This window comes from Pseudonaja textilis, chromosome 8 (assembly GCF_049901715.1).
Source record: "Pseudonaja textilis isolate UNSWEBS1 chromosome 8, rPseTex1.2, whole genome shotgun sequence".
NCBI classification, from domain to species: Eukaryota; Metazoa; Chordata; class Lepidosauria; order Squamata; family Elapidae; genus Pseudonaja; species Pseudonaja textilis.
Window position 1 is genome coordinate 5,470,932 of NC_141997.1, and position 17,185 is coordinate 5,488,116.

General features: G+C 33.5%; 1 protein-coding gene across 5 annotated transcripts in view; it reads right to left on the reverse strand.

The window, feature by feature from the left end:
• Positions 1–17,185, reverse strand: part of POLA1 (DNA polymerase alpha 1, catalytic subunit) — a 382,299-nt gene that overhangs the window by 182,462 nt on the left and 182,652 nt on the right. For 4 of the 5 annotated variants that reach the window (XM_087938181.1, XM_087938180.1, XM_087938182.1 and 1 more), the window contains exons 33-34: positions 10,623–10,801; positions 9,314–9,445 (exon numbers count right to left, since the gene is read on the reverse strand). In XM_087938181.1, the coding sequence (XP_087794307.1) occupies positions 9,314–9,445; positions 10,623–10,801 (311 nt within the window). Of the gene's footprint in view, positions 1–224; positions 374–9,313; positions 9,446–10,622; positions 10,802–17,185 lie in introns of those variants that run through there. The other variant, XM_087938183.1, reaches the window with a different exon arrangement.

A 17,185-nucleotide genomic window follows, 5' to 3' on the forward strand; every position in this document is an offset into this window, starting at 1 on the left:
AAAAGTCTACTAGCTTAGAAATATTCTTAGATGTCTTGACATGAAATGTATGCTTAAGATCTCTCCAAAGCTTTTCAATAATATTAAAGTTTGTATATAAGTATTGTATGGTTAGTTTGGAAGTATGTTCCAGACTGCTCTTAATTTCTTCATTAAATATTGGACATTAGCTCAAAAATCAAGAAAAACCTCTTTTAAAACAAGCTGGACAGATTTACAAAATAAAAGCTGGTCACTGCAAATAACCTGGTGAAAAGTTTAATTGACACTGAAACAGCTATCCATCAGTCTACCATTCAGTTTATATAACCATCTTCAGGAGAGCATTATCAGCAGAAAACCTTTTCTCTGGCCTCATCACAAAAGACATAGCCTAAGATACACAAAAAGAAAAGACAAGTTGCCATGATATAGTTCTACATTTTATCTCCTTAATTAAGTCCTTTCCACCTCTTCATTTGAGCAAAACAAATGCCCACTAAAGTATTCTTTCAGTTAAAAAAAAAATAGAAATTGCATGTTACTAAGATTATATGGCAGAAGATATAAGCCAAAAGGTGCAATTTCATCATTGCCTCTTGGATGGTTCATAAATTGTGAAGCCTAGCAGTGGGTTGTAGCAAGTTTTTCTTTGCACTTCTGATATCTGCTTAATCATTATTTCAACACAGACAAGGAAGAGGTAGAAAGGACTCTCTGAACAAAGTGTGGAGTTACTGACTTTTATAAGGCATTTGACAAAGCCGATCATAGTTGCCTTCTTGATAAAACTTTAAAACATGAAAAAGTCTGAATACCAGACCAATACATAATGGACTGAACAATAATATCTAACATGTGGTCCTTAATGGATCTATTTTTGCATACAACTCAGGAATTCTGACCTGGTCAAGTCTCTTCAACATATTTATAAATGACTCAGCAGGGGAATGGAAGGATGACAATTCAAACCTCTAAAGTAGGAAACTGCTAACATCCTAGAAGATAAGGTCAATGTTCAAAGGATCTTGATTGACTTGAACATTTGGGCCTTTTCTAACAAAATGCACCTTGATTGCAAGAAACACAGGCTTCTGGACTTAGGTAGAAAAAAAAGCCAACGTAAAATTGAGTCAAAAGAACAGATACATTGAATTTCTAGAAAGTTATATACTGGTCAGATGCACTCAAATACTGTGTCACGTTTTAGCCACTACAATATAAGGATGATACCGAGGAACTGGAAAGAGAACAACAACAAAGCTGGTAAGGGCTTCGAGACAAAATCCAATTTCCTTAAATGTATGAAAAGGTAATCATCATAATCAATGTGTTTAAATATTCATTTTATAATATAAATATAACTATGATAATACCTACATGATAAAATATATCTAAAATACATGCTAAAGACCCCATGCAACACAAATTACATGGGTATTATAGTCAGTCTCAAATTAAAAATAATTTATATACAACAAGAAATACTTTAACCAAATACATTTCTCTTTTCAAGGATTAATATTTTTAAAATAATTGGAGATGAAAAATTATGCAATAGCTTTTTTACTTTTCATGTCAACATTTTAATATTTCACTTGGTAAAAAATCATAGTTATCTTAGGCATCAACTTTCAAACTAAGATTCTATGTTAGAAAACAATATACATGCTGGATAGAGATCACTCACTTATAGCGACATACTTCAGAAGAAGCTCTCTAAACCATACATATTTCATTGAAAGCCCAGGGTAACACTTCAAAAATGAACCAGCTAAACAAACTCCAATAGCTCTTGACAGAACTACACCTATTCTTTCCATTTTCAAAGCAGTGCAGAATTAATTACCAGTTCTATAGATCTATTGTAAGTATAATAGAGTAAAGAGCTATCACAGACACATTTATTGTAAAAGCACAATCCCAAGAGTGTCTAATAGAGGGCCAAAACGATTAACACAAATGCTTTGTCAGATCAAAGATAAAACCTGCACCACTCAATTGAGGGATGAATTAGAACAGTGGGTTATCTTTCAAATTAACCAGGGCAGTTAGTGAAGAAAATTTCATGAAAGTGTAATTCTTAGCCTTTGTGAATCCACACAGCAGGCATTCTGCCAGCTGACAAGATGATGAAATTTTCATGCTTAAAAAAGCCCTCACTATTCCCCAATTTAGATTAGCTAGAATTTTTCTTTCTTTCTTTCCTTCCTTCCTTCCTTCCTTCCTCTTCTTTTTTTTGCTATGTGCTATTCTGAAAAAAAATGTTTAAAACTTAGATCAAGTTTTTAAAAAATCACTATGGAAAAAAAACCTTTGGATGTCTGCCACTTTAAAACTACAGTAGATGAAAATCACTCACTAAATTTATTAAATTTAAATTTAAACAAAGGAATTCATCATGGGACATGGTGAAAAAAGTAGTTCAGATGGAATGTGTTCAAATGAAATGTTCCCACCCAAGCACAAATTACTACAGGATTAGAAATATTATTTTTCAAAAAAAAGTTTAAAAAGGTAACTTGTTATTTTTCATCAATATCATAGTATGATACACATTACCTTTTAAGAAAAAAGGTGAAAAACAGTCCAACAAAATCATCACATATAATCTGTTTTAACTACTTTTGTCTTGAGAACAAAATGGAATTTCCTGGAAAAATAAAAATCAGGAGTCCTTGGTGCTCTCTGAGTTTGGTTGCTTTTTTGCAGATCTTTCATTACTCAAACTAGGTAACATCATAAGTGCTGATGATGCTGTGACTGTAGCATTGATTACATTACTTAGTTTGGGTAATGAAACACCTGTAAGAAAACAACTACGGTGAGTTCAGAGAGCACCAAGACCCCTCATTTTAACCCTGAGCTACAAATATTTCCCCTTATTAGATAAAAATCATATCCTTTCCTAGATGTAAATGTTCTTTCCTTATTATCTTTCTGGTTTTCAAAATTAAGTGAAGTTCCATCAACTCTGGGAGACTGCTACAGGTTTTGTAGCTGCCATCATTAAACCATATTATGATTTAAAAATTACTTCCTTTTTCTCTGGAGTAAAATAACTCATTGGAATGTTGAGAAACTATAGCAGTACATGAATGGATGGATGGATGGAATTACTTTTACAGGTAATCCTTGCTTACCAGCCCCAATTGGGACTGTTAACTCTGTTGCTAAGTGTCATAGATGCTAAGTGAAAAATTATGTGACCACACCAGACTTACATCACTTGTTTCCATTGTTAAGCGAATCACCAAGGTCATTAAGCAAGAAATCACATGATACAACTTATGATTTTAGCTTCTTTGTTGACTCTGCTTGTAGGAAGTTGTTTATGAAGTGCACAAATGGCAATCATTCTGGGAGGACACTGTGACACCAATAAATACAAAACTTTTTCTGTCTTCAGTCACTAAACAAGAAAGTTAATAAGCAATGTCTACCTGTATTAAATAACTTAAAATTGTTTGTAAACAGGTTCATTCAATTCTGAAAAATAATTGTAAAGTTCTGAAAATTGTCAGTCCCATAGACCAATCTAAGAAACCAATGCCTTATGGGTTTAAAACCACACCTATAATAACCGATGCTTACAAGCCTGCACATGTTTCTCTTGTCCCTCTACTTTGTCTTTAGGTATATTAGAGAGGAGCCCATCTGAGGTTTCTCAAGTTAGTTTCTTGAAATGAACTTAAGCTACAGTTGGTAAAGATCTTCTCATTGTCCTTTAAAGCCTTTCTTTATGCCTGCTACTGCCTCCCTTACATCTGTATTCTACCTACACTTCCCAACTCCATCTCCCCTAATTTCCTTCTCTTTTTGAGAAATAAGTTGGGAGGACATATTAACACATAGTCGAATGCTAAGAATAAAGTTCCTGCCAAGTAACATTCCATCTAATAGTTTTAAAAGGATCTAACCTTTGACCTGTCCATGGATGCTGATTAAGTGTATCAGTGTGTCAGAATCTATTGAGAGTATGTAAATGACATGGCTAAATTAATGCCTTCGGGATGTCTAGTTGCTGATGTTGCTGCAGAGAAAAAGAAAATCTGAAGTTGCAAAGACACAAAATTGTGACAAATTATCTCATATCTTCCTAATGTGTATGTAATAAAAATCAGTTCACCTGAAAATAGCAGACAATGAAGAAATGGTTAACAGATCCACAAAGTAATCTCATATATTGATATAAGCACAGATATTATACAGACTAATAGTAATTACATTATTTCTGCACGAAATCATCAACAGCAAATTCTAACCTGAAAATACATCAATATTACATCACAGATTTTTCAATGAAGCTATACGTTGCCAATTGTACTATCATACCCTTGAAGTTGCACTTTGCATCACTACTACAGGAGGAGGGAGGGACAAAGAATTAAAAAAACCTAACTACAATAATTTTAATCAGTATTTTTACTTTCTACTGGTAATACTTTCTAATAATCAGGGCCAAGGGTTTGAACAAATTAAATTATCAATTATAATTCTGATTTGATTCCAGTATTTCCCCCTTTTGTTGTGGCTGAAGATGCTTCAACTGATATAAAGATACCCAGACTCCCAACCTATTCATTTCCTGGCACTGAATTTAACAAAGAAAGATGAAGACATCTATAATCCTCTATCAGGAAAAGCCAAGTTTAGTTCTCCATTTCTCTATGTAATTAATTCCATGCCCTTAACCCAGTTAACATCATCACCCAAACTCAATAGTAATTGAATGAAGAAAGCATGTCTGGGGAGGGGGGAGTTTAGAAAGAACACCTAGGGAAGGTGCAACATAAATTATGTAAAGTATCTATATATATGCAAATCAGAGTAAAGTATTGAGAGCTAGAGAAAAAACAACAGATAGACATATATACAGATTATTTAAAAGTTACATTAACACTACAGTACACAAATTTTAACTCAGAACTGAAGATTTTAAAAGATCAAGTGACAATTGTCATAGTCTAATAAATAGCACGCTAGTACATGTTACATTAATACATGAGCTATGAGCCAATCTAGGTACTCTTTCCCTGTCCAACCTACCTCACAAAATGCTTGTTATGGGAGAAAAAATAAACCTTTGGCTGGATAGAAGTATATGATAACTAAAATACGTTATACTATACTCAACAATATATGCCAGAAATCAACTGGTAAACTTGTGGAACTGTCAATTAAGAATGGCTGTTAGGTTCTATGGGAGTTGTGAAATGTCAATCTGGCTGGGAAAGTCTCCCAGAGCAGCTAAATTCAAATGTTATAGAAATAAACAGAGGTTTTAGTGGCAAGAAAATAAAAACTGAAGAAATGGCAATAGGAAATGTTGGGAGGGGAAGCAAAAACTTTAAGAAATATCAAAAGCAGAAGGAAAAAAATTGAGGAATTTATGAAAAGCAAGTAGCTCACATGGAAAGGACCTATTACTGGTAATAATCACTGTGAATTAACTGTTTATATGAACCAAAGCTACTCTTCAAGAAGTTCACAAAATACATTATAAATGTTATATACAGTATTTACAGAGATTTCCACAATATACAGAGGTTTTTATCCCAAGTCCAACATCCAGAGATTGTATGGGAAAAAAAGTGATCAGGGCCTGGTGACTGTCAAAGCCACTGTCATGGATGAAACCCAGAGCATCCAGGAGCACATCAGTAAGGCTCCAAGATAAGCTGCTGAGAGAATGCCTGAGACAGCAGCACATATGAAGAAAAATCAAGCAGAAGTTGTGCCATGGCAAGATAAGACTGCATGGGATATACCACTGACAGATAGCTGAGGTGGCAGACAGTGGGAAATCCTACCAGGGCTGGACTAAAAGACAGCATTGAGGCCCTGACCATATCAGCACAAGAACAGGCACTAAGCACCAGATCCATAGAAGTAGAGGCCTATCACACTAGAATATGAACCAAGATGCAGATGATGCAGAGAGGCCTCAGAGACAGTCCAACATATACTGGTAGAGTATGGGATGCAGGCAGGAACAGCATATGCTGAATGGCACAACCAGGTAGCTGGCATTCTGTACAGGAACATCTGTAGAGAATGTAGGTTAGACCCTCCTGACTTTTAGATGGGGAATCCTTCTGGAGAATAAGAGGGCTAATATCCTGTGAGACTTCCAGATCCAGACAGACCAGCAGATACTTTTTAGTGATTGGCAAAGTCAACAAAACATAATTACCTTATTCTTCAGGAAATTAGTTCCAAGATGGCATCTGTCTGTCTATTTACCTACCTACCTAATTTATATAGTTGCGCTAATATCTAATTTATACAGAGGCATATAATTTATATATGAATGTATTTATGATGACTATGATCATGATTTATCATTTATATCTTTTATGTACACTGAGAGCTTACACACCGAAGACAAATTCCTTGTGTGTCCATTTGGCCAATAAAGAATTCTATTCTATTCTCATCTCACAGAACAAGTTAAAATATATGATGAGTCTCCAAATATTCTTTCATCAGAATATACTGGAAACACTAACATTGGATTGGTAAAATATATTTAATGTGTTTTTTTGTAATACGTATATTACCAACATCTAAACCTACACATCAACTTGAAATTAGCTATTTTGAAATGCTGGTGTCAGTACCTATTAATATATAGTAAACCATAAGCATATTCACAAATCTGACATGAGAATAACAAAATCACAACTATTAAATTTATGTCATGATCATTTTAAGTTAATTTTCAAATGGCATGTTAAATAGCATCCCTATAATAAAAAATACTGGAGGTAATATTTTGCATAGTTTTAAAATAAAAAGTACATTTTAAGAAAATATTAATTCAAATATGATTTTTAGCAGGTAGCAATTTTCACAGAACTGAACAAACATTGAAATCAAACTTTGTCATTAATCTTCTAAATAAACACTGTTCCCTAATTAGGGAACATGTTGGTGGCAGAATTCAAGGACACTCTTTGGGGAAAGGTATTTCCCCCCACTTATTATACAACTACACCAGAAATTGTGGTATTATATAATTTTGTAAAAAAAATAAAAAGCACAAATACATAAACGCTGCATATATGATATCATACTAAGTTTAAACTCATTCTTTAAATAATAGGCATTTTATATCAAAATGTGTTTTTCTGCTGATGGAACAAAATATTGCTTTTCTGCTTTTCCTTTAACTTTCTCCCCCTGCATTCCTCAGATCTACTCAGAGGGTTAGAACAGGGGTCCCAACAGCTGACTACTGGGCCGTGGGCTGTTGTCACCAGGCCTCATGAGTGGCTGGCCATTGAGTGCGGATATGCATGCAGGCACCCCAACTCATGATGTTGCAGTGTGGCACATGTGCTAGTAATCTGTGAGTGTCATGCGGGCGCTGGCATCGCTGCAAGCACATATACATCCCCACTTGCGCCAGTGTTGTGTGGGCACTAGCAATGCTGCAAGCTTCATGCAGGCACTAGTGTTGCTGCAAGCACACCCCACATTTGCGCTAGCATCCTGGCATCATGCAGATGCTATCATCGCTGTGAGCACACCCACCCACTTGAGCTAGCAATGCGGCATCACATAGGCGCTCTTGGGCCTGTTTGATCGCACATACTATTGTGGCCCCATTCATGCATGCACGGCCCAGTTCGCGTAAAGGCACCTCCGCCCGGGTTAGAAGATTGTCCATCGGGATACATGTAATGAAACTCCATTTTGAAAATAGAAGACTGAGTGTAGTTCGCTAAATTTCTGATACATTAGGTTTAATTATATTGATCTAATGGACAACAAAACTACAATAATTTCTCTGGCCATTTACACAGTTCCACATAATCCTATAAATTTATGCTCATTGTCTAGACTTTTTAGTTCTATTTCTTCTAGCTAAACCAAATAAACTATGCCCATATTAAGTATATTTTCCCAAATACTAATATATTGCCAAACTAGAAAATGCATTTTAAGAGACACTGTAATTAATTTTTAAATAGAAAAACTGGTGTATACTAAAAATTGATGACTTTTCCAAAGATGCTACTTTATAAACACTATTGTTAGTCCACATTTATATTACTTCTATTTAGATAACAGTCTATATTTCTGAAATTTATCAACTTATGCTAAGTTCAGTCTGTATTTGCAACTATTCTTGGAAAACTCTTTTTACAATTTTTAATTCAGCAAAAAACTTTTACATTATTACAATATGTTAATATTAATTCTCAGAATAAGTTCTATGAGTGTACACTCCTGCAACATTTCAGTTAAGAAACTACAGTCCTAAAAGGAACTAAAGGAAACCTTTTGCTTAGTAGTTGTTACTGTGCTTTTCAGAAAGAACTTCATGGAAATCTAAGATCAGTCTGATCCTATACACAAACTAGAGAGAAACAGTTTCACTTGTCTATTGACAGAAAGAGCACTTAAGATAGCAGTCACTAATACCCGGTGTCTGGGTTTGTTTCTCTTTTCCTTCCTTTGTATCAATGTTGACAGCATGAACTATATTATCAATTCAACTTGAAATATGATTGTTAATGCAATTGATTTTCAGCTAAAAAATAGGACAAAAGGGATTTAAGTTAGCAAACAAAAATTTCCTACTGTTAATTCAAACTACCTATAATTCAAGCATTTCACTATTTAGATGCTGGTCTATGGCCATAATAAAGACTTGCTTCGATTTGATTTTTTATCACTATGACAAAAATGCTGCAGAAAGGTACTTGCATGTTCTGTAACATTTTATAAATAAGCCTCTATACTATCATCTATTACATAGTTTGAAATTTGAAACACTTCAGAAAATAATACTAATACTTCAAAAGTGATTTGTATACTGTTTCAAATTTAGTTACAATATTTTAATTAAATTTCCAAAACCAGCATCAACTATAACATTAGACTGGTTCAGAGAATACAATCTCAGTGAGATACCAGTATATTAGGGATAAACAGTATGATATGTCCCTATCCTCAATCACCAACCTCTTCCACAGCTTGGAAGATACTCTGATTTTTCAAGTCTTAATTTCTTTGAGTCTAAAAACTGTGATTTAAGTCCTTCCACTAAATAAAGATATGAAAGGAAAAAGTCTTCTCATATCTTGGTCTGAACTAAGCTTTTAGTTGTCCTACTTCAGAAACTAAGATGCTTAAGAAACTACATCAGGAATGTGAGGTAGAATATGAGGCAGGATCAAATCAGCCTAATGCTATTTCACCTTAATTAAGCCATGATTTAGCATTTCAATATCATGTCATTTAACCGGTCATTTGTTATTTAATACATTGATTCAATCAGGAAAAGATGTGGTTAAATACGGACTAAAAGTAAGTTACTCACACAGTAATATTTTTTTATGAAGCCTCTTATATCCAAGATTAACTTGTTGTTAATCTGCATAGAGTAATTTAAAAGATTTTCATTACATCCTTCTGGATTACAGCATAGCACACTGGCTTTAAATTTTCCATCCTGGAGATAAAAAATGAAAATCAAAATCAAAATTTGGGTATACATATTGAAGGCAACTTTGCAATAGGATCTCATGCAAGAACACATTTTAAAAATATATAATCTATCTTAGCATTTTGTTGTTGACAACTGATTTTGCATACTATACTAAATATACTGAACATTAGTGGAACATTTGCAAGCTTGGTATCCAAACATAATTTTTAATATATCTCTCAGAAATGGGACTAAGATAAATAAAAATACATAACAAAGAAAATACTGTAGATAGCTGATAGGCTTTGAGACTCCCCTTACTATTTACTGCTTAAAAATTGTACTTTTACGATCTAATCTAACAATTTTTCCACTAAAAACATTAAGTAATTACAGGTGAAAAAAACTGCAGAGCTTGTATCTGCTCTTTTTACACTTAGACCATCTGTAAGTTGTCAATCCTCTATGCAAGTAACTATCTTATTATCTTCTATCTTCATTTACTGCTGTAATGAAACAAAGTCAAGGATTTACCAAGTATTGGCTGATCTTTGTCTGCCTTTCCTTCTCACTTACTTCCAACAACTGCTTTGTTTTGATTCAAAGAACACAAAACATCTGCTGTTTGTCCAAATTAACTTAAAATAATTACTTTTAATTTAGATAAAGAATTTATTTGCTTTAACTCCCAAGGTTTTCACTATCCCACAGCCTGCTAATTTGCCAATAACTACTGCATGCATAACATTGCAACAGAGTTAAAAATATCTGGCTCTATTTCAAGTTTTGATCCAAGGTCACAGATACATTTTTGGCAGTACTTCTGAACGTGAATTTACCCGATGTATCTTTATGTCTGATGTGCAAAGACAGCAGGAAAGATAATATTTATAAAACTGCTACATAAAAGGAAAGAGAAATGTAAAAATACAAATAATTATGCAGGAAAAGTCATCTAATTCTAATTAGTTTATTTTAGAATAATTAATATTTAAATAGAATTTATAAACTGAGCAGTCTGACATACAATGTGAAATATTTTGTAGTTGCCAAAATGTCATGAAAAAACAGGCAAAAATAATTTGAGGTTAATATATAAAAGCCCATTATTGAAACTCTTAATGTAGGGTTTTTCTTTTCCCTTAGTATCTTGTCCAAAGCAGACAATTCCTTTCAAAAATTGTAAATACCATATACTAACCAAGTACCGAAAGACATTATCATAAATATTTTCTGTCCCACATTTTGGACAAGCAAACTTGAATCTCTTGCAGTCTTTATATTTTTCTTCATCAGTTTGCTGAATTGGGCCACCAAACAAATCATATTTTTCATCTTTATGGTAATGTTGATGGACTTTGAACTGTGAGGGATCCATTCCTGTTAATAAGAAATATAAATTCAAAGTCTAAAGAAAGCAATTCTTTGCCACATCAGCTTCAAATGGGAGTTGCAAATTCCAAAATAGAACTGAATTCTCAGGATGAGATACTTTAAAAAAAATACATTTTCTCATTTTAACCTAGAATAAAGATCTGAGCAATATGATGAAATTACCTATCTTTCCACACAAAATTGCTTTATAAATAAAGCAAGTACAATGCATAATCTGTCATGGGGAGTATGCAGCAGAACATTTGTTTATGAACATGCTACTTCTAGAGAATAGATTTATTGCTATTTTCCTTTAGTGACACAGTGAATTTTGAATAAAATTGTGCATCTTTATTAGAAAACAGAATGGCACCATTAAAATGAAAGAGAGATTATAAAAACCCATTAAAAGAAGCTTGGCTGGATTGTTATTAGATACTTCTTTAAGACTGCACACAACTGCCAACTCAAGACTTCAATGTAGTGGTTGATTTCATTTTGGCTCAGTGGTTAACAGCATGTAGTTTCAATCTAATGCAGTTGTTAAAATTCAGCAGCATAAAAAAGTCAGAATTGAAGATAAAAAAGCATTTTTGATTACTAGAATCTAGAAAGTTTTTTTTTAATGAGCATATTTCTTTTTGTACAAATATGTTTTGTATTTAGAATTATACAATAAGCACCAGGATAGGTTAAAATTCTCAAATAAAGATTACTAATTTAACAGACCATACAGAAAATATAATTTAGATGAATACTGCTACAGAGTCAAACCGTATTTGAAAGAAAGAAAGAAAGAAAGAAAGAAAGAAAGAAAGAAAGAAAGAAAGAAAGAAAGAAAGAGAGGGAGGGAGGGAGGAAGGAGGGAAGGAAGAGGAGATGGCGGTACTAATAAGCATTTTACCTCAATAAAGTTTGGCAATATACATTCCATAAGCATTTCTAGTGATGAAAGAGAGGAATGTATTCCAGTGAGGAATAAAATTAGGAGTACTTTCTACAGGGTAAGAAAGTCCTTGACATACCCATAACTTGTTTTGATAAAGATCTCTTTGTTTAAATTCATTGATGTGATGATACTTATATTTGGCATTAATCCCTGTCTAATTTTATGAAATAAAAGACTGGCCTTCTTAAAAAGAATGTTCAATATTCAACTAAAATTAGTTCATGTGTTTATTAGAAGTGCAAGCTACATACTACCTTTGCTGAAGCAATTATAAAATGTTTGCATACATATCACTGTACTTCTAATTCTATTCTGGAGCGTGGTTGATGAATTGAACTCTGAGAACTGGTGCCCAATTTATCTACTTAATGCTTTAGAATGTTATTGCCATAAAATATATTATGTATTTGGATTCTTGAAGTACTATTAATAAAATGGTATGAAATTCTGATTATCAATTATCAATCACAGATAGGTCTATAATAAATCCCTTCAATAAAGAATGCTAGTTAAAACATTATTGAAAATTATTTTCTATTGTAATATTTTAAATTCAATTTTTAAAAAACCTTGAACTTTATTTACACTTTGGTTCATTTAATTAATAATCAGAGCAGCACAAGTAACCCTTTTGCTGTTAAAAAGGAATTAGATACAGATTTAGCAATAGAAATTTAGTTATGTCAGTAAAATCCCATCAACAACAATTAATGCTATAAAATCACAATCATGATCCTGAGTCAATAAAGCATTTAAATAAATTTAATGCTTCTGTTTCAGAAGAATAATTTCAAATAAATAATAACATTGTATTTCTATCACAGATTATTTCTTAGGTGCATTAATGTACTTTTGAACAATAATTTCAGTATCTCCAAAGTCTTGAAAAAATTAAGCTAGCTAATAGCACATTTCAAATCTACAGGGCAGATTTGAATATCTAAATCTAAAGATATATTTATATTTATCTAATAGCTAAAGATTTATTCATATTTATATCTAATATCTAAAGATTTATTCATATTTATCTCACAGATGTCGCTGTCAAAATTCATTCTAATCTATATTCTCACACATGCTGTGTATAACTGATCAAATTATGGGAAGTAAAGTCAAACAATCACTTTAACCACAAACTGATGTATTATGTTAGAAGTCATTATAGTCTGTCATTTAATTGAAGTAAAGGCCCAGTAATCGTTGATCAGATCACACCTTGGGGAAAATATAGAAATGTAAAATCTCAATTATTATGTAGTATTTGTTAAGTTATATAATAATTGCTAGGATAATTATGCCTTGTAGTCATACACTTATATAAAAATTCTATTTAATCTCAATTGGCAAGATGATTAGATGCATTATTTCAAACATTTCCTATTTTTAAAAAATAAATTGAGTAATAAGCTTTACTTCTGTATATGCAAGTTTAAAGTTAATCACCTTGTAGCTTACTTCATGAAATATTTTGAGAAACAAACTGAAAATGATGTCTAGTGCTGCCATCTAGAGGTTTCCAGTCTGAATTTCTAAAAATAACAATTGTTTTCAAGTGCCTGGACCATGATTATTCATTCACCCTACAAAAACTCAACTTTAAGAAATATTAAACTATGAAAAATGCTTAGGATATACATGAGGGTTGCTAGTTTGAAAATTTATTATAACATTATAGTCTGTAAAAATGTATTTATTTAGCTAAAACAGCACCAACTAACCAACAAATAAATAACATTTTGTTGTTTAACTCCAACTTTATTTAAAAACCAGGGGTGGAAGGTGGGGAATTGGCAATCTTATGCTCAGAAGACCAATAGATACTGCCCTCAAAATTAAAACAAAATTAATTTAAAAATTTAAATAGCCAAAATCCAAGTTCACATATGAGATGTCATAAAATCTGTACTCTTTTATATTATATTTATTTAAATGAATGTACTTTTATTTTGTAGAAATAAAATAGTCTCAGAAATGGGTCTTTGTGAGGGTTGCACCACTGCTAACGCACGCAATGCCACAACAAGCTTTGCAGCATCCTGCTGCAAGAAGCCTTGTGAAGACCTATTTCTGGAAGAGTTTGGGGAGAGAAACAAGCCAGGGTCTCTGCTGCTTCTGCTGCTTCTGCTTTCCTTATGTGCAGTCAAAAGTTAGCAAAATGCAGGAAGGTGAAATGCTAAGATTGACCCATACCCACACCTCACATATTAACCCCACTTTCTCAGCCTACTACCTAAGCGACCCTCCCCTCCTGCTGACATTTTAGGAATACCTTGCAAGTAAATTCACCCACCATTTCGCCATGAACTACCCCACTCCCAATTGAGGGCAAAGCTAAAACATGAAAAAGCTGCAACTGTGGCTTCAACAGCGCCTGCTCGCTGGCCTCAAGCATGCTCAGCGAGCACCAGCAATGCCTCTTGTGACAGCAGATGCAAGAGCCAGGTGCTGTTTTCAGCTTCTCTGGGATGCTGAGCTGCCCTGAAGTATAGGGCAAAATAAAATTAAGACACCCCTGAAAATAAGCCCAGGTGCTTATTTCAGAAGGCAAAAGAAAATAAACCGGGGTCTTATTTGGGGAGAAACATAGTACTGAAAAAGACTACCCTATAATTAGGTCTTCAGTAATGAAAAATTCCTCTGAAATCAAACTATTCTCTGAAAGAAGAAACCATCACTGCTATAACCCAAAAATGGTTTGAATGCACCTGCAAAAAGATATTAAAGTCAATAGTTTGTACAAGTTTATATCATTTGCATTATAGATCTTTTTCAAATGAGATACAAACGAACACTTTTAGTGGGACTCACCTAAGTTTATTCCCTTCAACAAACAAGCTAGACTTCTCCAATTAGCATAAAGTTTGATATCCTGGCTGAGAAATCAAATATATCATATCTGAAGGTCATGAGATTAGGATAGTCTGAACAAAGCGATAATAATCCAACTAGATAACATTCTCATAAACTAATACAAAATCTTCCCTGAGAAATATGGATTAAGTTGGTTTGGATTTCTTAATACAAAATTAACCTTTAAAGTCAGTAATGACACAGGATTTAACATCATGATCTCTATTTAAAGTATCAAGCTGCACTTGGTTTATAATTACTTTATAACCAAAGCACTGATTAACCAAAACACTGATTGATGTTTCATATGTTATTCATCTTTTCCATTAGGCTCCATAAGTAACATCTGATTGAAATATAGGATGCACATTTAAAGAACAAGACAACCTATTGTATATGTTTAAAATATTGCTATGTATTGTTTTAAGAGCAGATTGGATTTACCATAACTAGGCTAGTTTCATTAAAGAATATATGAGCAATAGAAACTATGGATGTACATTTCTGCTGCTAGTTTAAGATTTCAGGAAAGGCCATATAAGATTTCAAAAAATTAGTACAGGTAGTCCTTGACTTACAACAGTTCATTTAGTGACTGTTCAAAGTTACAACAGCACTGAAAAAGTGACTAATAGCAACAGCATTTAGTCTTATATACAGCTTTCCAGCCCTCTCTAAGCAGTTTACAGTCAGCATATTGCTCTCAATAATTTGGGTCTTTGACTTCCGGTTTGTCGGCTTTGGTGACAGCAGGGATTCGCCTTCTCTGCGATCCCTGCTGTGCTAGCCGCCTTGGTGCCTCCAATCCTGACGGATTTGGAGGCTAAGGCTGCCCTGTTGGGGCAGCTGAAGAAAGGGGGGATCTGGACGGGGGTGAGGGGCGTCGCAAACCCCCTCCCAGCCGGCAATAACCCCCTTCTCTCAAGACGGTGCAGCGGTGGTCTTTTATGGCCACCATAAAGAAGCCGGCAATTGGATAAAGAATGCGCAGGAGGGAGAAGGAGTTTTTTTTTAAAGAAAGTTTTTTCTTGGTTGAACTGGGACCTTAAGGACATATTTAACACCTGGGAAAGTAATGACTTGGAAGCTATAATGTTCCCGATTGATGTTTTCAGCTGCGAAGAAAAGTGACGAAAAGGGGAAGTTACTCTCCCTCCCTTATGGAATTAACAAATGGACAAGGGAAACCAGCCTTTTGATAGAAGGTAAAACCTAAACTCCTTTGTTATAAGTGGGAAGGGAGAGGCTTGGGAAAACAAATCTTTACTCTAAGATTTTGCTGGAGGAGATGCCTTGAAGATAAAGAGAATAGAAATTAATTCTAAGAAAGATTTAAAGCACAGATTGGACGTTTCTGCTTTCCCTAATTTGACTACACTCCTAGAAGAGAAACTGTAAAAAGAAGAAGCTTGTACTCTGCCTGGACTGTTTGATGACTGTGGGATTTTGGGACTTTTGGGAACTGTTTTAAGTTTGGAAATAATTGATTGGCTTAATAATAAGAAGAGGATACAGAAAGAGAAGAAGAAACAGTTCAAAATGGCTCTATCTCTTGATGAATTAAAAAAACAATATTTAAAAATAAAGAAAGAAGGCAAAGATGTTATGGGAGAAGCCCTTTGTTTTCTAGATATGGCGCTTGTCATGTGTCAGCAAATTAAACAACAGCTGGAAGAAGCCGAGGAAGAAGAAGCCATTTTTAATGAACTAAACAGTGTGACTAAGAAAGAAACGAGAAAGAGAGGAGCGAAAAGGAAGGACTTAAGAAATAAAGTTTATGAAAGAGAAAAAGAAGATGCAAAAACAACAGAATGCTAGAAAGCAAAAGGAAAGAGGAATGCAACAGAAAGGGGAAATCAAGAAGGCAGAGGTTTGGAGAGGAGGGGGTAAAAAGTTTAGGCGGGCTAAGAAGGAAAGGGAAAAGGGGGAAAAAAGTTACAAAGGTATAAGACAAGATGGAGAAAAGGAAATTTTTTTTAGGGATAATGGGTAATATATGGGTTTTTTTTTTTAAAAAAAAGGGGGATTCTGCAAAGTACACATGAGTATTGTAATAGTGGTATTTGTATTATAAGTAGATAATCAGAACTTTTAAAGATCTAATAAAAGACTAAAATATCAAGGTATAACTTTAAAAGGTTTAATAATGAATGATAATAAGTTTTAATAAAATACTAAAGGGAATGTTTAAAATATTAGTTTGAATATAGAGTTTAATGGATTAATGTGTTGATTGTTATGGATTTATTATTGTAGTATTGGTTTCTGAAATAGTAGAATGTACTAAGCAGAATCTGATTGGGATTTAGGTGTTATTTTAAATTTTAACTTAGGGGAATGATAGAAAGGCATCATAATCCGATTAGTGATTCCAGGGGAAACTATTCTTTCTTAAATTGGAAATGAGACAGATGTAAATGGAGAAATGGACAAAAGATCTAAAAATATTTTTCTTTAAAGCAAGATTAAATATATAAAACAGAATTAAGAGGAGGCAAAAGTGGAGAGGAGTTATATAATAGATATAGAATGGTAAATAAGATGGGTAATGGTATATAAGAAGAGCATGAATTCAATTGAAGTCCATACAA